Source organism: Belonocnema kinseyi, chromosome 7 (genome assembly GCF_010883055.1).
Source record: "Belonocnema kinseyi isolate 2016_QV_RU_SX_M_011 chromosome 7, B_treatae_v1, whole genome shotgun sequence".
NCBI lineage: Eukaryota > Metazoa > Arthropoda > Insecta > Hymenoptera > Cynipidae > Belonocnema > Belonocnema kinseyi.
In genome coordinates, this window is record NC_046663.1 from 72565217 (window position 1) to 72590084 (window position 24868).

Sequence of the window (24868 nt, forward strand, 5' to 3'; positions counted from 1 at the left end):
AAGACTTTCAAAAAAGGCCGCAACTATCTAGCATGAATATAAGAGAAGATATTTATAAACAATAATGATTTGCTTAAATAATTATTTTTTTAATTAAATGTTTATAATTGTATCAACTGCCAGGGTCATTAGCGATTGTATTATAGGGTTAATTATAAACTGTAAGGTATCTGTGGAGTAGCATACCAAGCGAAGGATGCGAAGCTTTCTGAAAACACTCCAACTTCGCCTCCTGCTCAGGAAATCGAACCCACGCCAGCGTGGCTACTAAGGCTGCAGTATTGGAACATGAGGCAATCACGGTGACTCCTTTTAAACAATTGTTTGCTAAATTGCATTAATTATTACCTCGTCCTATTTGAAAAGTGAAAAAAGTGTGAAACTTTGAGAAAAAAACCTCAACTTTCAAACATTATTCAAGAAGTCGATTATTAAGGATATCACTCAATTTTAAAAAAATAGCATTTGTTAACGTGAATGAATTATTACGTCACTCTGATTGAAAAGCATGCAAAAGGTTAAAATTGTCAACAAATAACAACGATATTCTGACATTATTCTAAGAGAATATTATTATAAATAATAATAATAATAAATTATATTTAATTGATTATTGACTCGCTCTAACTGAAATGTTAAAAATAACTGGAAAAATTCAACAAAAACTGTGACTTTCTAACTCTATTCCAAGAGAAGATTGTTAAAAACAATAATACATTGTTAAAACAATTTACATAAACATCTAATTATCATTAGAAAGTATTATTTCATGCATTATAATTCATTCCTGTTTAAAAACGGCAAAAGAAACGTAATTAGTTCCATAAACTCACAAAACCTCATTTTTCTTTTATGGGGTTTTTTGGGACATTATAAAACAGACATATGGGGGTGATTATTAAAAAGTAATGATTCATTTGTAGTATATAGCTAATTGTGAACAGGAATATTATGTAGCTTCCATAACAAAAAAATAATTTTTTGAAAATTGTACTCAAACTCGTCCTTATTAGGTGCTTCAAGTTGAAACTCAAAACCTTAAGAAAAATACTGATTTTGCTTTTTCATTGAGGGTGCTTTGTAATAATGACCTACATTTTAATCATATAATTACACTCTCATTCATGAGAGTGTAATGCAATCGCCCAAATTTTCGATCTCTGGTTTTTAACGGATCTTTAAGTTTCAGCTCGCATAAAATCCGAAAATCATACAATTTTGTTGGTGTCTATATTATGTCTGTCTGTCTGTATGTATGTATGTGTGTATGTATGTATGTATGTATGTATGTATGTATGTATGTATGTATGTATGTATGTATGTATGTATGTATGTATGTATGTATGTATGTATGTATGCATGTATGTATGTATGTATGTATGTATGTATGTTTTATACCAAATATATTTGAAAACTATTCTAGCCGAATTTCTCGATTAGCTCACAATTTTGAAAAATTAGAGCATTTTCAAAATTTTCACATTTTTTTTTTTAATCATAGAAATTTTTGTTCAAGTTTGTTATAGATGGGTAACAGGCTAGCAAATTATCACAATAAAATTTTTAATTTTGATGAAAATTATAAAAGTTATATACTTTTCAAAAATTTGAAAATTTTCAAAAAATAGAAAAAATTATTTTTTTCATAGATCCAAAAATTTCATTCAAAGTTTTCACTAGATAGCAAATATATTTCAAAACCATTCTATCCGAATTTCGGGATTAGCCCACAATTTAAAAAATTAGCGCCTGTATAACCTAATTGTTGAGCACGAAGCGCGATTATCGCAATGAGAATCTAATATTCAAGGATGTACGTGCTTTGAGAACCTTCTTTAATGTCAAATTAAAAAAAAATGTTCAGCTTCACTTTATGATTATATTTTATAAGGGTTTTTAATTGCGCATGTCAATCTTCTTTTTTTTTCTATTTAGCTTACTCCGACTTTGCATTTAAGCCTTGCTCAGAGGTTTTTGGGGTCGCTGAATCCGAATCTGAAGTCAAAATTCAAAAATTCAAAATGGTGGATCTAATATGGCGGACGAAAATACACAAACCTGCTCGATTAGTATAAATCTCGGTACTTGCGGGTTTTTGGGGTCGCTTAATCCGAATTTGATGTCAGAATTCGAAAATTTGAAATAGCGGATCCAATATAGTGGACGAAAATACAAAAAAGGCTCAAGTTGGATAAATCTCGGTCCTTACGGGTTTTGGGGTTGCTGAATCCGAATCTGAAGTCAAAACTTAAACATTTTAAATGGCGGACGAAAATACAAAAAACGGCTCGATTTAGATAAATCTTGGTACATAAAAATTGGAAAATTCAAAATAGACAGACTAAACCATACAAAGTAGGACCTACTGCTGGCTTCGTAGAATTTACTAAACGGACTAGTAGGATACGCCATTTTAAATTTTCAAGTTTTTACATCAGATTCGGATTCAGCGACCCAAAAATCTCGTAAGTGCCAATATTGATCCAAATTGAGCCTTTTTTGTACTTTCGTTCACCATATTGGATCCGCAATTTTAAATTTCTGAATTTAGATTTAAGATTCGGATTCAGCGATCCCAAAAACCCCAGGGTACAAATTTTCAGGATAACAAATATTCCTGCCATTTTGGGCACTTTTTGTCGAATTCTCTCTGCCAACCAAGGGGTTAAGAAAAGGGAAAAGGATTAAACAACCACAGCAGGATCCTATTCGGATAAGGAAAAATAAGATGTGTAATGTGTAATTTGTAATACAAAAACCGAGCGCGGAGTGCGAGTTAAATATTTTATCGAGCGCGAAGCGCCAGAACCAACAGCCGCGCGCCCTAGGCGCGCTCAAACTTCGAAAATACAATTTCTAAAAAATGTCCGTGCGTGTGTGTAACTTTTTTCTTTTCGTCATATCTTGAAAAGTAAAAAAGCTGTCATCATGAAATTGTATGAATTGTAGCTCTGACTGATATCCAGGTCTAGTAAGATTTTAAAGTAGATCGGCCATTTAGAAGTATTTTTTTTGCGTTTAGAAATTTCAAAGAAGAAATCTAGCGTATTTGTTTGCGTCTTTGAGATACATCGATCGACCTATTGTTGAAACTTTTATGACCTAACAGTGCCGATTTATATGAGAGAAGTTGCAGACTCCAGAAGCTACGCTCATGTTTCCTTAAAGCATCCAATCCCGATGCAACTGGAACGTGTACGTCATCCATTCCTGCTTCTTCTATGCTAGATGGTAAGCAAGAACGGGATATTTAAGCAAAATAATTCGAAAAAAACTGTTTCTTAGAGGCGGTCTCTAGCCGCGGATTACCTTACGCGGCCGACGACACAGTTGGAGGTGCAGGTTTCATCTCTGGATACTTTTTTTGAGTTACCAACCTTTTTACAATGTTAGGAGGAACAGGGTTGTCGGGCCAGATACAGTGATCCCAGAAGAACCAGAAGAACAGCCTTTTGCATCTGACTTGCGATTGTCGGAGCCTGATGCTGACAAGCCGGGATATTGTTGACTTGGCTAAGAAATGAAGCTTTCATACCTCCAAGGCAGCCAATATAAGTCTTTGTAGCACTGGTACGTTGAGTGGTGGAAAACAAGAAATTCCAGTAGATCTTACACTGATCATGCTCTACAGTGGACTTCAGTTGACACTGGGCATATAGCAAGACGGGCATTAGATCAACACGATAGGAATGCTGAAAATGGTAATATAACACTTTTAGAGTCGCACTGTGTCTCTTTATATGCCCGAAGCCTGCATACTTTGAGCATCCACTGAGAAGATGTCCAATTGTTTCTAGCTCTTACTTGCACGCTCGGCAGTGGGTATCGCCTACAGATACATTCATTGTACGCTCACGGTAAAATAAGGTCTCTATAACGCCGTATTGACAGGCAAAAAGAAATCCCTCCGTCTCCGATCTTAATCCAGCAGATTTGAGAAACATGTTGAACAGATCCATCGATAGCTCTTTTTTTTAGGTATGATGCCACAGAATTTACCATGAATGGGCCTGTCAGCATGTTTCTTTGGTAGAAGCGAATGTTCCGCTTCCTGTACATTACTTTTCAACGCCAAAGCTATGAATGATTCTAGGCCATGTGTAGTGTCGCTGGAATCAAGTGGGCGACCAAGCTCCTCTGCTGCTCTATCTGCGGCACTGCAGAGAAACGCCGCAACGTTGACGATTTCATGTTGATGTACAAGTCGCATTAGAGAATCTGTGCTTTTTATAACTGAGCAGGCTGTAGCTACAACCGTCCTTTAATGAAGACACTTCGGTCAAGTTGCATCAACTCATCGACGTTCCATTTCACTGCACCGAACGTGTAAAGCACTATAGGAACGGCTAAAACATACTTGATACTTTTTTTCAAGGGCCGTTTTTAACACACGCACATATTGAGTTTCCACTTGTGTTATTCCAACATATGCATATGTTTCTCCATTACCAAGATGTTGAATGATATTTCCATCTATGAGTTGAAGATCCTGATCGTTCCTCGTTGATGTATTTTCTAGTCTTCCTTGATGTAGATGGACGCGGCATACTTGTCCAGTCCAAATCTCATGCCAAAGTCTTTAGAGTACCTATTCATTGCCACCACAAGGATTTCAAGGTTCACTTTTGAAGAAGCAAAGAGTTTAAAGTCATCTATGTACAAAAGGTATTTGACCTTAAATTCTTTTCTGTTCGGCGGGCCACATAGGTATCCAGAGCTTTTGCCGCGAAACGCAATAGATAGAGGCAAGAGGGAGATGCAGAAAAGTATTGGACTTAAAGAGTCTCCTTGGAAGACCCCTCTTATATGTGACATAACTTGTAGTCACTTGCCCTTTGTCGGATGTTATGACAAATCTTGTCCGCCACAAGAGCATAAGCTCTTTCATACATCTCATTATTTTGGATGTACCTCCAGACACTGAAAGAGCTTAATAAGTAGCTCATGATTCGTGTTATCGAATGCAACTAGCCAGTCCTCTCTTGCATCCGGGTTCTTGAAGTATTACACTCCATATCGGCCCGATAGATATTAATATCCTGTCTTTGATGATGTCCGTGAAAAGCTTGTAGCTGTTGTTTAAACAAGCTATGGGCCGGTAGTTCTTTGGACTTGACAAATTTCCGTTCTTAGAGACATATACCGTGCCTCCTTCAACTAACCACTGTGGGATGGGTTTGTTCTCCGTTTAAGAAAGTAGTAAATATACGACCTAGATGTTGTTGCGTAGAAGTGAACTTCTTCCACCAAAAGTTGTTGATTTTATCTGGACCGGGCGCTGAAAAGTCTTTAGTTCTAGCGATAACTTTTTTCACTTCATCAGCAGTAATTATTTGACATTCCTTTTCTAAACGTTATAACAATTGCCTCTGACAAAAGTTACGAAACAGTGAGATATTTTTAAGGTCTTTATTTAGCTTATGAGTATCTCCAGATACTTGTTCCCAAAACACTTGAATTTCTTCTAGACTAGGCGGATTGTTGACGGCACATGACATTTTGTTGAAAAGACGAAAAGGTTGAGTAGAAAAGGTGAAATTTTCCTGAATCCGCTTTACTCGCCTTACAAGGGGCTCTTTGGCTGTTGAAAGAGCTCTTAATTTTTTGCGTGCAGTGCTGGTTAATGATCAACAGTTTACACTTGTTCAGCGTGTGATTTGCTTTCCGTAAGTTTCGAGCAGTGCCCTAACTTTTGGAGTGAATTGCTTATTTAATGTTATGTAACTAATCATGCACTGAAGATTTGATGCATGACATCTAGTTGTTTTAATTTTAAACTGAAGCTGTGCAATAAGCTCGCGAGTCTTGCTCAGGCGTGCTGAAGTATCATTACTTCTATTTTTGCTAAGCAGGGAGACCGCCTTTTCGTAAGCTACACAGTTCAGATTCCAGAGATCAACATCTTCAGGGATTAAATCAGGGAGAGCAGTATTAGTTTCAGTTAATTTCTCCATCCTGAGAAAAACTTTTTGGTAGATTTTTGATCTCCTATTTCTCATGTCGGCATTATCAGCTATCTGCAACGATGGTCTTGCTGGAACGAGTGGTATGTTCTCTGGAAGCTTTTGCTCTTCTTCTTGATAAAAAGCTTCATATCCCCTTTTGCGTAAAAAGGTTATCTGATCTCTTAAATACTGGGGCGTTTTATGAGCATATTCTGGGTGCATGTTGACCGAACGTTCTTGCAGCCTTTGCATGTATCCTCTTCGCGCCAGTGAGCATTCTTGCCAACAGTTAAGGATGTTCCTCCTGAGTTGGTCCGGCCATTTAAAATGATGTTATTGCATTCGTCCGGGGCCATTGCTTGGTCTTACCCTCGGCTCGGTCCTGTTGCTACTCCTAACTGAACCATGGCCGCCATTCGAGAGAGGCCTATTGTGGTTGGCACTGCGCGATGAGGTTGTTACTTCCCTACGCAATATTATTTTTGTTTTTATTATACTTTTGTTCGGGTAAATCCGGTTATACATCATAGCCACGGACTAATTCAAGTGACTGATGAGATTAGAATGTTATAAGCCAATTCAACTAATTGAATACGATGCTTGAAACCTCCTGCGATTATGTTGTAGGTATACAATTACGAGCGGCCACCAGCGTTGGAGGTGACAACAGTCACCTCTGGATGCTTTCTTAGAGCTACCATCTGCTACTCCACGGGTTTTTAGTCGCTCACTTCCCGATGGTCAAGAAAGTTTCTTAAAATACGACAGGTGTTTAATAGAACCGCCTTCTGAGCTGCTGCCAATACCCTACTGGCTATTAAATGTTCAAGATGCTTAGTGCATCTTGCGTGCACACTGCCTCAAGCCGAAATCACATTGGGATGAATAGATGCATAATTCACATTCCTCCATATGGTCTTTACTTCATGCCTTAACTGGCTATACTTGTACATAGATCTTGGTTGTATAGGTTGCCTGCAAATTTCGGTTGAGCGGACAAGAAATGTCGATGATGTAGACTCTGCCACCTTTTTTTCTCGCATCACGATGTTAGGTCGTTTGGCCTGGATGTAATGAATGACCCGTTTGGATAGTAACATCCCAATATAAGATGTAATCTACGCTTTCTAAAACGAGCATTGGAATGTATCTATAGAAAGGCATCCATTCTTTCAAGAGTCCTAGATTTAGGGCAAGTTGTTGATGTATTATGCCTGCTACATCATTTAGTCTGTACGTATATTCTCTCAGAGCCATTACGTGACAGCCATCAATTATGTGCTCGATGGATTCGTTGGTATCTCCACATAATCGGCACCGGCCAACCACGTCTTGATTTAACACGTGTTTGCGATCATTGCTGGTGCTGACAACCTTGCCCTGTATCGCAATGATGAATCCTTCCGTCTCTGGATACAGAACACCCTTTCTTAATCAAATATTGAATGCCTCACTATCCACTTCATTTTTATCTAATTTTTTAGGGTGCTCGCCATGGATGGCTTTCTGCCTCCATTGTATTTCTAATTCCTCTATGGTTTCTGCCCTGCTATTCAAGGCCCCATCTGAGGACAAATTTAAGGGCGTATAGTCAAAATCCTCTCTACAGATTCTACTGTAAGGCGCAACATTTCATTTACTGTTGATTGCCCTGATTTTGTTTGCCGAATTGAGAAAACTCTTCGTAATAAATCTGAGTCTCGTAGTGAAGGCAGTCGTTAGGCTGGTCTTAACTATCGTATGCTGAATACCCTTAGATTCAAGAATGCTCAGATATTTATATGATTCACCTGCAGCCATTGCCTCGATGTCATTTTTGAACTCGTTCTCTAACTCTGCGTCTCTAATTCCCCTCTAATGAAATGCACTGTTCTACATTTATCTAGTCCGAACTCCCTGTGGATATCATTGGAAAACTGCTTTGTGACATCGATCATTTGTTGCAGTTTCTGGGCGGAACTAGTGTACAGCTTCTGGTCATCCATGTAAAGAAGATGGGTCACTTGATGACGATCCTCATTAATATGAATTCTGAACCCATGAGGCATGCTGTTTAGTGTTTTTTTCAATGGATTCAACGCTAAACAGAACCATAGTGCGCTGAAGGAGTCTACTTGAAATATACCCGTTGTAAAGCATATTGATCTAGTTATCCTTGGTTATCCATGATCAAAATACTTAATTCTTGAACCCCAGAGCCTCATCGCATGGCTTAGAAATTCAATAATGCGTGGGCAGATTTTGTAAAATTTTAAGACTTACAGCAAATCATCATGCGGCACGGAAGGAGACGCTTGCTTATAGTTAATGTATGCATGTGTAAGTTCCTTTGATGCTTACGAGCTTGAGTCATAGCAACAGCGTCTATAGTAACTAGATCTTTACAGCCTCGCGAGTTTTTACAACATCCTTTTTGTTCTTCGGTAAGAATATCATTCTCGTCGCTATGAGAATATACCTTATCTGCAATGATAGCTGTAAGACATTTATAAATTTTTGGAAGACGGGCTATCGGTCGAAAGTCAGATGGATTTTGATCGTCTGGTTTTTTTGGTAACATATACGTAGTAGTTTTCTTTTGAAAACACCTTGCCAACGCAAGATGCACACTTGTCGGATACTTGTACCTGAAGTTGTGCACCATGTCCGGACCTGGAGCTTTTTAATTACTTGCCCTTTTCAAAACCGCTGAAACATCTAAAGCTGTGATGTTAGTCAGTTGCATTTCAGGGCTATTTCTTGCCCTTGTTTCCTCCAGTTTGAAACACGTAGTGTCCAAATTGCATCTGTTTATTTTTCCCCAAACATCCGACCTGTAGTTAGTGATATCTTCCAATTGAGGGACTTCGGTGTCTTGCTGGTTATTTGGCTTTACTCTCAGTTCATGATGGAACCTTCTTTCATCTGTCTGAAAGTTTCGATTTTGCTGCCTTCGTGCACTACTTTTCTTGTACCGACGCAGTCTTGCAGGAAGAACATCAACTCTCTGTCGTTGGGAGTCTATAATCTCATTCAATATTGCTGGTGTTAATGTCACAATGTGCCGAGGGTGGACGATTTTAGTAACATGGTTTATCAGCTTTTTGGTTCCTTTTTCGTTTTTTATATTAAGTTAATCGACCCAAATTTCACCTTACTTTGCTGACATCTATATCCAACCTGATCTTCCATGGTGGATCTCGATCCCTTTCTGGGACAAAAACGGAATTTGCAGGCCTAGTTTTCCGACCCAACGTTCTAATGGTTGCCACAGCTGCACAGTATACAAGAGTTTGCACCTATAACGCAGTTTTGTACTACGTTCAAATACGCAGGTAAAACCTTGCTGTCGAGATGTGCTATTAGTGAAAGTAGATCATTTGTGATGTTAATTTTGGGCAGAGAATGCCTTAGTGTTCGTTCTACATATCTGAACTCTAGTAAAGCATGACCAAAATTCCTTTCAAGGTGCTGTAGTCTTTTTGGGATTTCCCTATCCACATCATCGTTATTAATATCCGGATGTGGTTCTAATGGATCTGGTACATGATGTTCATTATCCCTAGCACCTAGGCTTTCAGCATAAATCAAATCTTCGTTGTCCACATTTCCCCAGGCGAGTTCATCAATAGGAAACTGCTGTTCCACTTCCATTTTTATAGCAGCTATTTTAACAGCCGAAAGCAGTCTGTTTACATATATTGAGCGTTTTTAATCTATCAGATTCTGCTCATTTATTTTTGTGAGTAGCTCTGGGTATTTAAGTAAGAAGAGTCTATGATGTTCTCTCCTCACACTTTGCCCACATTTCTCTGCCAAAAAATAAAGGCGCATAACATCTCTGTTCATATGGTATGTCCATTTTCGTCGTTTTTTTGGTTGCTGAACCTCTGCTTCTGCCTCTGGTTGTATAAGGCCATCCAGCTCTGGAGGATGTGTTGGTGTTGGATCATCAATAGGTTGAGGAAGAACATTAATTGCTCCTGCTTGACCGTTTGACGCGGCTTTGTCTAACTGATGTTAATTGGCGTCGTTTTTCCACGCCAAATCAACCTGTTGTTTAACCTCCATTGCTGGGTCTTCTGTCACGTGTAGATTAGTTCTGATGTCCTTTAACTCAGCGATAAGATCTATTAGTGCGACTTTCTGTATATTAGGATACTTTGCAGGAAATTTCTTTTTTAAACTGAATCCTTTTTCCATTTTCGTTTCAAACTTCGCACTTTCGTAATAGAGACGCAACAATTCCTTTTTCATTGTGGTATCCCAATTGATGCTCTCGCAGACGTTCTTGCTGGATAGCTGTTTGATTAGTGAGATCTGCCTGACCATCTCGCCGCTCACCGTCGCCATCGTCCCGCATGCTGTGGCCCTCCGCTGTGATTCCAGGGGCGCCCCGAGGATCCTCGGGAAGCGACAGGCGTTTCAAAATCTTTAATATACTCTCCATTTTTCATTTATGGGTTTTGGTGTTCTACTTAGTCCCTCTCCTCTTCGTTATCAGCCAAGAGTAGTAGTGTTAGGAAGAGGTTATCGAATTTTTATATTGATCTAGAATTCTTGTCTTATTTATTTAAACAACACGTTCGTTTCGCAACAATGCACCGACCCAGCCTGCCGATCAATCTCTGTAGGCATAACCCCAAGTGAAGATCCTCACAAAGTCGTTATGTGAGATTCCCCTCTCGTGCCCATTATTATTCAAGGTCTTTTGTTTTAGGCGCCATTCACTCTACTGACATTCTTTTCATTAACTATTTGCCGCTATACTGTTCTGTCCTGGCATACTTCTCTAGCTTCTTTTACGTCCATGCATTTTTCATGCAGGCTCTCGTGTTTTGGTGGCTTCTTATGTGTCTTCTAACTAGGGTCTCCTTCGCATATTCTGACCATTCTTTCCGCGGTCTGCCTCTGGTCACGCTCTGTCAATAACCTTCTTACCTACATTAATGCGGCTATCTAACTCCACCAAGGTATATGAAATAATCAACTTTTTCAATCCTCTCATCATTTAATTCAATATTGCATATTGTTTTCTCACACTTTCCTTAGAACACCGTAATTATTTGTTTCATTTGCATTAATTTTAAGGCTCATGCTTTTCTAGCTTGCATTCAGTTTATTAAACATTCTTTGCAAGTCTTCGATTGACTCTGCCATAACAACCTTATCATCTGCGAACGCTAACCCACGTACCTTTACTGTTTCAATATCCACACCTTCTTCGTCGAAAAGAGCCATTCGTAGACACTTGTCCATAAATAATATAAATAACCATGAAGACATAACGCATCCTTGTCTAACTCCTTGAATAATATCGAAACAGACACTCACTTTCCCATTCACCTTTACACTCGCTTTGCTACCCGTATATATTGTTTTTATAGCTTATAGGAGCCGTCCATTGACTCCGTACTCTTTCAGGTCTTCCCAAAGTTCATTTCTATCTACATTTTTAAAAGCTTTTTCTATGTCAACAAATACACCAAAAACTTTTTTTCCTACTCTCAAACTTTTTTCTGTGATTTGCCTTAAGCTAAATATTTGATCCGTACATGACCTTCCTGGCATAACCCATTATGGACTTCCCAAACCTTTTCTTCTGTTATTTTTATTACCCTAAGAATAAGTATTTTTTAGTATATTTTACTTACGGTATTTAATAATCTGATCCCTCTGTAATTATTGCAGTGGCTTTTATTTCCCTTTCTTTTGTATATTGGTACGATAATCGCTGCTTTCCAATTATCTAGGACTTCTCTCATCTCGATAAATGAATTTATTAATTCGCACAATCTATGTGGTATGTACTCGCCACCGTGTTTAAGCATTTCAGCGTTAATACAGTCTACCCCGGCAGCCTTACCATTTTTCAAATTCTTAATTATATCCTTAACCTCAGTGACACAGATTTTCTCAATTGAGTTTTCTCACGCATCATGTTCTACATCGCAATTGTGATGTCCTATAGCTTCATCTCTGAATTGTCCCCTAAAATAGTCCCTGAAAGCGTCTAGTATCCCGTCTGCATCATAAACTTTCAAAAAATGGTTTATTCTGTTTATATAAGAAAAACTTTTTTGATATTTAAAATACGATAATGATATATGTACTATATTTGTTTCCGACCTTGAGACGCATTAATTGACCTATTTTTGAACCTTTCAAGATCTATCAGTACTATCTAACGCGTTTGTTCGTGTCTTCGAACTATTTTAATATTAGGAATACAGCAGTAATGTATATGATTTATTATTTTTATCTTCGAGACGCATCGATTGCCCAAATTAAGAAACTTTCATGACCTACCATAATCTATCAATATCGCTTTAAATTCTTGAATAATATAATTTATTTCGTTTATAACAGGACTTTTTGTATATTGGGAATATAACAGTACTGGATATAATGTCATTGTTTGCTATAATTGTTGAATAATTAATAGGTACTTAGAAAGTTTGACAAAAAACTTACATTGTTAGCTGTAAAAGAACACAGCGATCGACATTATGATGAGCTCTCTGATTTTTGGTAAGACAGAAACATAAGCTTGAAAAATATTGAAAGGATGCATTTTTTTCTTTTGTTAAAGAAAAACCTTCCTCTATGAGGAAACAAATTCATACGATACCCATGAGGAAGCAAAATGCTCATAAAATTAGCACAAATGAATATGCCCGCAGTGAATTAATCTATATAGTACTTTGCAGCTGTATTTTAATGTGATTTCAATTAAAAGTCATCGTAAGACTTTTTAAAAGGAATTTTTAATAATACCTAGAAAGATCTACTTACAGCATTCTGTTTGTAATTCGTCGTCACCCTCGGGACAATCTAGATGATTATTGCACCAACTTCGTTGAGGAATGCACTTTGTACTATTTCGACAGAGAAATGTTCCCACTGAACACTCATCTGCGCAAATTGATTAAAAACAATTATTTTCAAGGATGTTATTTATGTTGTTATTTATGTTATTTATAATGGTATTAGGGAAAGTCCATTAATTACGTGAGGCTGATATTTTAAATTTTAGAACCCCTACCTTCTTACCTATGATTTTATATTTTTTACTAAATACATAAAAAATGTATCAATTGTTTTCACCGTAAACAAGGTTTTAAGGAGTTTTAAAAGATTTGAAAGAAAATTTGTTGCAGAATATAACGAGATTTCTAAAACTTCTTAGGGATTTTATGATCTCTTGAGGATTTTAAAAGATTTCAAGTGATTATAAAAGCTTAAGGGTATTTCAAACGATTCCGGAGGATTACGAAAGGTTCTAAATATTTCAAATAAAGTATTTTTACTAATTTTGAAAGGAATCAAAGAGTTTTGAAAGGATTTTAACGAATATTTAAGATATAAAGTAGTTTCGATGATTTCACGGTATTTACAAGGATTTTAAGAGATTTGAAAAGATTTCGAAGCATATCTGCAATCAAATTAAAAGTAAATACAATCAAGCCTGGATTTAGTGATCTTTAATTTAGTTTTTCCTACTTGTGTAACTGCGTTATGTCGTTGCGGCACTTCACTCGAAGCGAGAACCACACACGAATAAGCACGATGGCGAGCTTGCGCCGAACAGCTGATTCACTGATCAGATTATTTCGTGCGATCGAATGGGCCTTTCTTTAACTTTTACAAAAGTACCGTCTAACACGTGAATATATATAGTGAAGTAGTATCTTAAAGTTATTGGGGCAATGTTAATTAAAAATAGCTGTGAATATAACTTCATTTCAATCAAAAATGGTATACTTCGGTTTAAAATTAATTATTAACTGTAAGATTTCTTGTCAGTATGATCGTTTCGAAACGAAAAAAAGACCTGTAATTGGAACACAATCGGATCGTCTCTGTCTATTACACATGGTAGAAAGAGAGGTCCGATGGACATTAAGGATCGGAGTCCTATATTGTCTGTAATGTGAAACTGTCAAGTGTTGACATGTGAATTGTGTAAACTGTGTTTGTCCTGGAAAGAAAATATAATATTTATAAAAGTAAGTGTTTCTCTATTAAATAACTTTTTCGTAGGACTGGTTATGAAACTGATTCATCATCATGCGCTATACCCGAAATTTCGTGCTTCCCCACTTGAAGTGTTGACGTGAGATGTTTTTGTACAAATGGGTGCAAAAGAGTAGGGTGCCTTTGGACGCTGCTGTCTTGGAATGGTTTTTTAATGTGAATAAAAATTTTAATAAAAGAAAAACAATTTTCAAAATATTTCTTACCTCGCAGATAAATTCATCGGAGACGGTTCATACGCCACTGAATGTTTACGTTCGGAGAGTCTGTATTTATTTTCACCATCAGAACCCAAACCGACACTATATCCAGGTTTGACTATTAGGTGACTATTAGATTGCTGAGGGAAAAAAAGGGACCAAATGCATGGGATTCAGTTCATTTTTGCCCTATTTTGCTAATATCTTTGTAAAAGCTATTTTTTATATATGTGTATTTAAAACATAGTTTTTATTTTTTAAGTAGTATTTAATGAAATAATAAAATTATAATAATGATCATTAATTACAAAGATATTACAGAAATAAAGTTTGGTTCTATGCATTTGATCCATTGTTTTCCTCTCAGCTTTTAACAAAGTGAAGATAGCTGATGGTTGAAGTGAAAATACCTAATATCAAATCGCTTTACTGATAAATCAGTAAAACTGACCTATTCATCAGATAAATATAACTGATCCATAGCTAGAATTCAGTCACTGATTTAATTGAGTGAAATTATAAGTGATACATATTTAGAGAAAACGATTTCCGAATATTCTAAACGATTTAAAGAGATTTCGAGGAATTTTAATATATTTTGTAAAGGATTTCAAGAGATTCGGAAATATTTCCCACGGATTAAAAAAAATTGCAATATGTTTTTAATGGATTTCTACGAATTTGAAATATTTCACGGATTTTCAGTGATTTAAACCGGTTTTTACATTATTTAGTGATTTCGAGGGATTTTAAAGGATTATAGGCGATTTCAAGAGATATAGAAATGAGTCACAGAATTTCAAAGTATTTCAAAGGATTGCATGTGGCCCGAAGTATTTTCAAGGAATGTCAGGGTATTTTAATGGCATTTTGAAGATTTCAAGGGATGTGAATATATTTCATAAGATTTAATAAAATTTCAAAGGATTTCAAATTTTAGGAGATTTTGCCGCTTGTGAAGAGATGTATAGGGGCTTCAATGATTGCGCGGGATTGCAAAGGATTCAAAGAGATTCCAAAAGATTCCAAATGGTTTTCACGGATTTTAGAATATTTCGCATTAAAGGATTTTTAACGGTTTTCTTAGGATTTAAATGAATTTTCATATATTGTAAGGGATTTCTAGAGATTAAAAAAGATTCTTTAAAGATTTCAGTAGGTTTTTAAAGGATTTCAACAATTTTAAGGGATCTTGTATGATTTTGAAATATTTCACGGAATTTTAATGATTTGTACGGATTCTTAAAATTTTTTATGGGATTTAAAAGATTTCAAGCGATTTCAAGGATTTTCACAGTTTTAACTTTTTAAATCATTGTAAGGGAAATAACGGTAGTTTATGGTATTTTAGAAGGTGGATTTTTGTCAAAAAAATTGTAAACAATATTTAAAGGTGGCGCATCGTCTTTAAAATTCTTATGCAATTAACATGGGCAAAACCAACTTTTTTCATTTAAGATTTTAACCACGAAGATACTCACTTTTTAATTTGAACGTTCAATATGTTGTTCTTGAGGTCTTTAGAATCCATATAAAAGCATTTTTTAAATGAAAAATGAATAATAAATATTATAAACGTTTGCCTAAAAAATGCTATTTCCACTGTTTTCCACTGTTTTCAAGGACTAATAAGAGCGCCAATAATATATATCTGATACTGAAATTTTGAAAATATTTTCCTTAAAGTTTGAAGATTATGTTTTTTGAAAAAACAGATTAAGAAAAAGTATAATTAAACGTGCTACATTGAAAACAAATCTGAGTACATTTTCGAAATTTGACAGGTCTACGACTCAAGCTGTTTAATTGGGCAGTATCCATTTCATCGCGGTGTACCTGCTCGTCCTTACCCTCTCCACTCGACTTCTCCTCACGTCCCTGACTGAGCGAGATTGCTGTGTCCCTTGCCAGCGGAGGGCCTCTTTGTCCTAATGAGGCATAAAATGCCATACATAAAAATGTTATAGTTTTGCAATCAGCAAATTAAAAATATTATTTCGGAATCTGTTCTTTTGCGATTCCAACGATATGTAACTTGCAATTAAAATATTGAAATTAGACTAAGTTATGGCAGATATTAGTTTGTTATGACCCTGACTAGATAGCATTATGGAATTTTCCATAGAATAGTTGAAAATGCATCAGTTAATTTGGTAGAAAATTCGCCTTTTTAAAGTTTAATAGAATATACGGATTTTTACCCAACTGCCTAGAAGAATATTATACTTGAAACCAAGTACTTGAATTTTTAAACCAGAAAGACGAATCCTTAACAAAACAGTACACAATATAAGTTATTGAGTATACACATATACATATAGACATACACAATAATTTTATAATATTAAAAATGATGGTCGATTCTTGGGCAATCGAACAGAACTAGGGGTTGAAAAAAAATGATTTTGAAAAATAAGGGCCACACTAGTGTATTAAACACAAGGGCAATTGATTAAAAGGAAATTAAACTTCAGTTTCTAGGGAATAGAATTAAAATTAATATACTTATTATAGTAGATTATAATATAAAAATATAAAAGCATTACTTCCACCGGATGAGTATACATGTCAACAGGTGAATTTTCTACCAAATAAACTGATGCATTCTCAACTATTCTACGGAAAATTCCATAATGCTATCTAGACAGGGTCAAAACAAACTAATATCTGCCATAACTTAGTCTTAGTTCAATATTTTAATTGCAAGTTACATATCGTTGGAATCACAAATAAACATAGATTCTGGATATAATATTTTTAATTTGCTGATTTCAAAACCATAACATTTTTATGTATCGAATTTTATGCCTCATTAGGACAAAGGGGCCTCCCTGCTGGCAAAGCCGGGCATAGCTATCGCGTTCAGTCAGGGACGTGAGGAGAAGTCGAGTGGAGAGGGTAAGACGAGCAGGTACATCGCGATGAAATGGAAATCGCCCGTTTAATTTTCGGGGTTGAGCGCTCATCAGCTCTGCCATAAAAGTTGATCACGGTAGGTCTTGGTACCATAAAGCCTAGAACATTTCGTGGCAAGCGTCTATAGGTGTATTTTCCTTTTTCGGGGACGCTAACTAATCCTGTTAAAGAGTCATATCAATGAAAAGAGCTGAGGTTGCACTTTTACGATCGACTCTTCACTTACCGAAATTTTCAGCTTTCGCAATAACTGAGTTCAAAGACGATGCGCCACCTCTAAATATTGTTTAAAATTTTTTTTAAATCTGCCTTCTACAATCGTATAAACTACCATTATTTGCCTTTTGCTACTAAGAAAACAAAAAGTGTTTTTATTTGCTGGTCACCCTATTATGTACCATATCCATGAAATTTAGGGGAATCAAAATAATTCTCACATTATTTAAAAAACTTTAAAGGATCTATAAACTTTTTAGAAGAGTTCACGGGATTCCAAAGGATTTCAAAGATTTCCAACAATTTCATGAGATTTCTTTGAAGTTATAAAAAAATATTACATAATAAGAAAAGAATTAAATAAATTATATGTGTATAATTGTATAAAAAGTAATGTTAACAGACAAAACAGGTGTTAATTAGCATATTTTCAAAAACTGATTAGAAAGTGTAAACTTGCGTAAGAAATGCTTTGACCCCCCCCCCCCCATCCTCCTAACTAAGGATTCGGAAAATTTTCCTGGATCATCTCCCGCCAGAAGAAGCCTAACGTAATTATTAGACACTCCCTTCTTACATTCTCATCAGAAAAGATATCAGATTTGTGTAAAACTTGATCTCCCCCAAACCCCGTTTTTATCAAATGTTTATGTTTTGAGACCTTTGTAATTAAGTAATTTAATTAATTTTAAAAAATTGTCATTAAGTAATTTATTTTTGATAACATTGCGATTTTCCGTAGCATAAAGTTTTTTATCGCACTTGAAAAAAAAAATATATATATGTATAAAACATAATTTTGTTTTGTCTTTTCATGAATAGATTATAAAATCTCTGATAAGTTATTGAAGTGTCTGATGAAAAAAATCGACAACTAACAATATCTCTCTTATGTAATAGTAATGAAGGTCAAATAAGTTAAATTAGAAATATTCCCTTTGAGGAAAGGACAGTACCTCTCTTAAATAATAAGAATGAAGGACCAAATAAGTTAAATGAGAAATCTTCCCTTTGAAGAAAGATGATAGCTCCTCTACATAATTTACATCGAACATGATTACTTAGTTTTCAGGTATACAAAACTAATGTACACTGTAGCTTCTGATAAATATTAAATTTATAATTATTTAATATACTCAAAGTTATTTTAAGATATTTCATATAATGTGTGGAAAATCGAAAGAAAATTAATTTTTATTTAATTCCCTAATTGACTCAATTTTTTCAAGAAAGCATATTTCTACAACTGTGATTTTTTGTAAGAACATGTACTTTTTTCCAAAAAAGTGTACAAAATTTAAGAAAATTAACAAAAAAGTATAAAGTATGAGTTTCTACAATTCCAAAATTTGTATAACTTTTTAATAATTTATTTTTACTTGGTTCTAAAAATCTACAAAGTATTGCAGAACCTACAGGATTTTATATTTTCTTAATTCGGATATTTGACGTCATAGAAACACTTTTAACTTTACGTAAATTATTGTAGAAAATTGCAAATCTTTACAACAAAATACGCAATTTTACGAAAGTTCAAATATGGAAAAACTGTGATTAAAATTATTATGTAAATACTGACGTTTTATTGTAGAACTCTACAAATTTAAACAAAAAAAATATATTTTTACAAACAATACTTATAGAATCGTTACTATCAATTTTGGTAGGATATGTACAGGATATGTAATATAGAAGTTTCAACCAGAAATTCCAATTTTGAAAAAAATATTTCAATTTCACCGCAAACTTTTTCTCTTATAATGAATCACGGATCAAGCAGCATTTGCAGTTCTGCAATATTTTTTTCACATTCAAATTTTACCTATACATCCACATCTAACAAGTAGATCAAAAATGTTACTTCAAAATAATTTTATATTAATAAATTCAGACAGAAAAATTAATTTGATTGAAAACCCTTATTTAAAAGTGCGAGTATAAGTTTATTTTGCGAAATATTAACATTCAGTGACACATTCATCTCTGCTGTTAAGGTATATTTAGAATTTTTAAAGACTCCAAAATAATTAAAAACTTGAAAATATTTCAAAATATTTAAAACAAAATGTATATTATTGAAGATTTCCTACAAAAACATTTAAAACTTTTTGAGCATTTTCAAAGGCTTTGCAAGAATATAAAAATATCATCAAAATTCCTAGGAAAACAAAAAATGAATGTTTAAAAACGATTTAAAAAGATTTTCAAAAAAGAACCTATAAGATTTAAAAGAAACTTTTTTATTTTACAGAATTAAAAAAAATTAAACAATATTTTTGAAGTGTAAATTCATTTTTCTTTTTTAAAATTACTCACAATGATATAATTTTGAACATTTTTTTATACATTCTTTAATGTACAGCATTAAAAATAATACCATGGTCTTCTATTTTTTAGATCTTTAATCTGTTGAATGCATACATTACAAATTTTTTAATTTTGTAGCTTTTTTACAAAAAAAATCAACTTAAACGTGTTAAAAGCTTCCATTGTATACTCGTAAATTATTGAGCGTTTGAATTTAAAGAATTTTAAGCCTATAATTTTAAAAGTTTAAAATACAAAATTATTTAATTTTAAGTGCTTTAATTTGCCGATCAATCTGTATAAATTTAAATGAACAAATCTTTATCGTCAAGGGTTTGAATCTTTCAATTACATAGTGACCGTCGTCAATTCTTTCTCAATTACTGGTCAGTTTTTATTTGTAGTCAAAAAGTTGTTCTTTTTGAACCTAGGATGAGAAATATTGATAACATTGAAATGGCATATATGGTGAGCCATAAATTACTATATATTTGAAAACAAATTTGAAACGTTAGGTTTTTTGTTGTTTAATAATGATTTTTATCATTATCGTCTTTTAAGATTCTATAATTTCTTTAAAGTTTAAAAATATAAGCTTTTTTGTAATGGCGAACATGTACACATCTTAATTTAAAATGATATCATTGCAATATTCTAATCATTTGTCATCCTAGGCGGTTATAAATTCTTGTGGTTGTATTTTTTTGTTAATTCTTGTAGGGGATTAAAACTACAATAAAATACAACAAAATACAAAAAATTACAAAATTCGTCCCAATAATAGAAAAAAGTTGTACTTTCCTTTAATCTCGGTTGTAATTTATTGTACTTATTTGTAGATTCTTGTAGAAATGGTTTTCGTTTTTTTTTACTTTTTTGTACATATTTTTCCACCAGGATTGATCAATTATTTTTGGTTTAATTTATCATTTATTTTAATCTATAAAGAACAATACCGTCGGAAGTTGTCAGTGCGATTAATGCGAGTATTATTCAAGATTACTTCTGACATGTTTTGCCTTGTCAAGAGAATATACCATGTGAGAAATAGAAAAATGCAAAGAATTTCTCGAATTTTGTACCTCGACTTCAATGTGGGGCATTTTCTCGGAAGGTTTTAGTAATAATTTGACATTTGTACCACACAGTCCCTGAAGTTTTATCTTTAATTCAAACCCATAAAACTTAAAAAATCGTCATGGGTTTCCGAGATATAACAAACAGTTTCCAACCGTTTCTACGACAGTCAGCGTCAGTCAGCGTCCGTCAGCGTCAGTCAGCGTCAGCGTCAGTCAGACACTCAAAATTTGAATGTTTCGAATACTTGAAACTACTTTTGTCAGCACCTTTTGGTGATGTTTTGGAATCGAAAAATACGTTTGTAAAACTGGAAAACTTTCTAAAGTAGAGAATATCACAGTTGTAATCAATAGTTTGAAACAGTTTGTTATTGATACAGAAAATTAATTTTTAATAGATAATTTGACAATTTCTCTTGAAAAAACAAGGTTTTTTATCCCCTTGTCAAAACATTAGAAGAAATACAAGTTTTTCCAAGAAAAAATTCACCCAGGACAAATTCGTAAGTGAAGAGTTTTAATGTTGCAGTTTCGCTCGTTTGTTACATGCAATCATGCATCAGAGTAGCATTTAGTCTTGAAGTCGTAGATTCTCCATTGATCTTTATTACCCTTGATTCTTTGACGAACTCTAATTCGATCATATATTCAGGAACATTGAGTGAATCAAGAAAAATCATTTCTGAAGTTTTTACGTTATTAAAGAAAAATTAAGATTAAAAAAATTGTTTAGCATTTAGTTAATTATTTTTCTAAATTTTATTTTAAAAATCATTAAAATTCTCCAAGAAGGAGGATTGCTTTCCAAGAATATATGTTTTTCTTTCTCTTTTTCTTTAAACTCGTGCTCGTACTATTCAAGGACGATGTGGTTTAACAACGTAGTCTATTTGTCCTTTTTGCAAGGATCGGTTCGTGCGATTTTTTTTTAATTAAAAAAAAATCGAAAAAATAATAAAGAATTGAAAAAGTTTGAAAAAATTCGTTTCAATTTCAATCCCCATGAAACTTTTAAAATTGAAATTAAAAACTGAAAAATCGCCTGTTATAGTCCGATGCCGTCACACTAAATCTTTTTTTTCCCGGATAAGAATAATTTGTGGATGAAAACTTTTTTATTCTTATTTAGCCTCCCCATATCTCGGAAGCAAGTTTTCATTATTCTCCAAATTCTTGAATTATTTACTACAAACTGGTTAATTTTTCTAATTACGCTTATTTTTCTCCCAACTTAGCAACTCAATATATCGTGAGTGAGTTTTTTTTTATTATTTAAACCCAAAATGTTACTTTTGATCATGATCTGCAACTGAGCCTATTCCATTTTTAGATTCCTGGCACTTTGAGATTCTAAAGTTCCACATTCTATTTCTCGGGACTGTATAGTTTTTTTTATACGAAAGTTTTTATTTTATTTATTACGTTTTTTAAACCCCATGAAATTTGAATCTCCAAATTCTTGAATGATTTACTCGAAATTGATGGAATTTTTTCTAATGACACTCATTTCCTACCAATTTAGTAACTCAATATCTCGTGAGTTTTTATTTTTTGTTTAAACTAAAAATTGAACTTTTTATCATGATCCACAGCCAAACCTATTTTATTTTTAGATTTTTGTTGCTTTGAGATTGTATAGTTTTACATTATATTTTACAGACTATTTCGCTCTCCTGAAAAATTCCCATATTGTTGGTTATCTAGTTCTGTACTTAAATCATTCAATATTCTAATTTTTTCCTTTTTTTATTTCTCTTTTTTCGCCTACTTTCAAGAAACTGAATTAACTGAACCTGGTTGAAAATAAACTTTTACATTGAAAATTTAACTCTCTTCTGAAGAACTCATCTTTTTTTCGGTTTGGTTAAAAATTCATTTCTCTTTGTTGATAACAATGTATTTATTTTTAATTGAAAATTTAACTATTTGGTTGAAAATGCAATACGTTTTAGATGAGATATAATATATTATTTGAAAATTAGACTCTTAGGTTGAAAATTAAATTACTTAGTTCAATTCTTTTTTTATCAAAAATTCAACTCTTTTGCTAAACATTTGTCTTTTCGGGCAGAATATTCGTTCTTATGGATTAAAAATTTATCTTCTATGATGATAAACTGCACTTTTTGGTCGAAAATTCATCGAAAATGCACTTTTTTTTAAATGCCACTGTCTTCTAAAAAAATAATCCTTGTGCCCAATGGTTGAACAACAGTCAAATCTGGATTCCGTGATCCTCCGTTTGATGCTTCCGACAATTGACGCCGCGCGGTGGGGATGATGGAGAGGAGCTGCGGGAGGATGTGCGGTGCTCACTCAAGCGTCACAAAGCAGAGAGTGAAACAAAAAAAAGAAAAAACGGGAGATAAGCAAAATAGTACAGGACTCTGGATTTAATGTCACATTCAGTCCAAAAAATTGACATGAAATCCAGGTTTGACTGTATTTGGTTAAATCTTCATCTATTTTGATGAAAATTCGTCTCTTTCGATTGAAATTTTAACTATTTGATCGCAAATGCAACCATTTGGTTGAATATTCATCTTTTTTTCATAGAAAATCATATTTTTTTGTTGAAAATTCAAATTTTTTGGTTGCTAATTTAACTTTCTTTAAAATTTTTTGACTGTTTGGCTTGAAAATTTAACTATTTTGTTGAAGTTTAATTTTTATTTAATTTGACCATTTAGTTGAAAATCCATTTTTATAGAGTGAAAATTCAACTATTTGGTTAAAACTTCAATTACTTTGATAAAAAATCTTCTCTTTTGCAGTTTGAAAGTTCGCAACTATTTGGTTGTAACTTTTTGGTTGACATTTTTTCAAATTCAAATTTTTTACTGAAAATTAATCTTTGGAGTTTAAAAGTCAACTGTTTTCTAAACCATTCGTCTTTTAAACTTGAGAACTTAACTCTTTGATTACAAATTCGTATTTTAATTGAAAATTCAAATACTTTCTTTAAAATTCAAAATATTCCGACTTGAAAGCTTAAGCGATTCATGTTTATAAGAATTTTTTTCTCTATTTTCGTGAAAAATCAGTCATTTTGAATAATAAACAAATTCATTATTTCATACTCAAATTATACTCTAAAATTTAAAGGCTTAATTGTCGAGTAATTTCAAGTTGACCCAAGGTGACAAGTTTCATCTTTCAGAAAAAAATATTTTAAATCCAGATCCAAAGTCCTTCAAGCTAAGTGACTATTGGTAAAAGATTTATTTAACTTTAAGGTTTATTTTGATTGGATGAAGAATATTTTAAAATAAATGAGAATTATGAACCTTATATTCCTAAAGAAATTAAGTTATTATTCAGTCATTCAGTGACATTTGAAATTTCTATTAACTTAATTAATTTTATTTGATAAAAAAGTAGCAGTCTGAAAATTAACAAATGTAAACTCTTTAGATTTTTTTTTTAAATTCTAAAAATATTAGATTTGATATCATCGATTATATCAATCAAATACATTATTTATTATTAATTCCCTGCATTTTTTATTTTCACGATAAATTTAGAAAACATAAGGCTCTCATCGATTCAAGAAACTAATTTCATAAGTTTTTGATAGTCAAATTTTCCACTAATCCAAAAATGTACTGTTTTTTTTAATAAAGAAATTATTTTTTCCTGCAAAAATATGCTACAAAGAGTAGATAGTAATAATAATAATTACTGAAAGAAATATTTCTCTCTTTTTTACATCATACTATATTTTTTATCTAAAATTATTATTTTTATTGGCTAAATTTAAACTAGTACCTCCTCTCGATAATCAGTGAATTATTTAGCATATAAATATAAATACATATTTATATTCCCATCTTGGAAAACATCTTATATTTTTATTTTGTTTAAAGTAAACAACAATAAATCTATAATTCTCTTATAAACAATAACATGCATTTTAATATTTCATGTTTTCAAATTAAATATATTTTAATTAAAACAGTAATTATTTTTGTTGATATATAAAAAAATGTAAACTTGATCAAAAATTATTTTATCCAAAATATGATTCTCTACTATTATTTGGTATCGAAAACTGTATATATAAAAAAATGCACAAAAATTTCTGCACCAAGAGGAAAAAATTTTGGTGATTTTTCAAACAATTTTAAACCTTAACAAAAATAAAATTGAAGTAATTTGAACGACTTTAAATTTGGTAACATTTGTAACG

The 24868-nt window shown here is 33.2% G+C and overlaps 1 protein-coding gene across 1 annotated transcript in view; it reads right to left on the minus strand.

Moving 5' to 3' along the window:
* LOC117176823 (relaxin receptor 1) overlaps positions 1-24868 on the minus strand; it is a 58523-nt gene that overhangs the window by 32958 nt on the left and 697 nt on the right. Inside the window, exon 2 of the mRNA XM_033367146.1 lies at positions 12720-12839. Within this exon, the coding sequence (XP_033223037.1) occupies positions 12720-12839 (120 nt within the window). The remainder of the gene's footprint in view (positions 1-12719; positions 12840-24868) is intronic.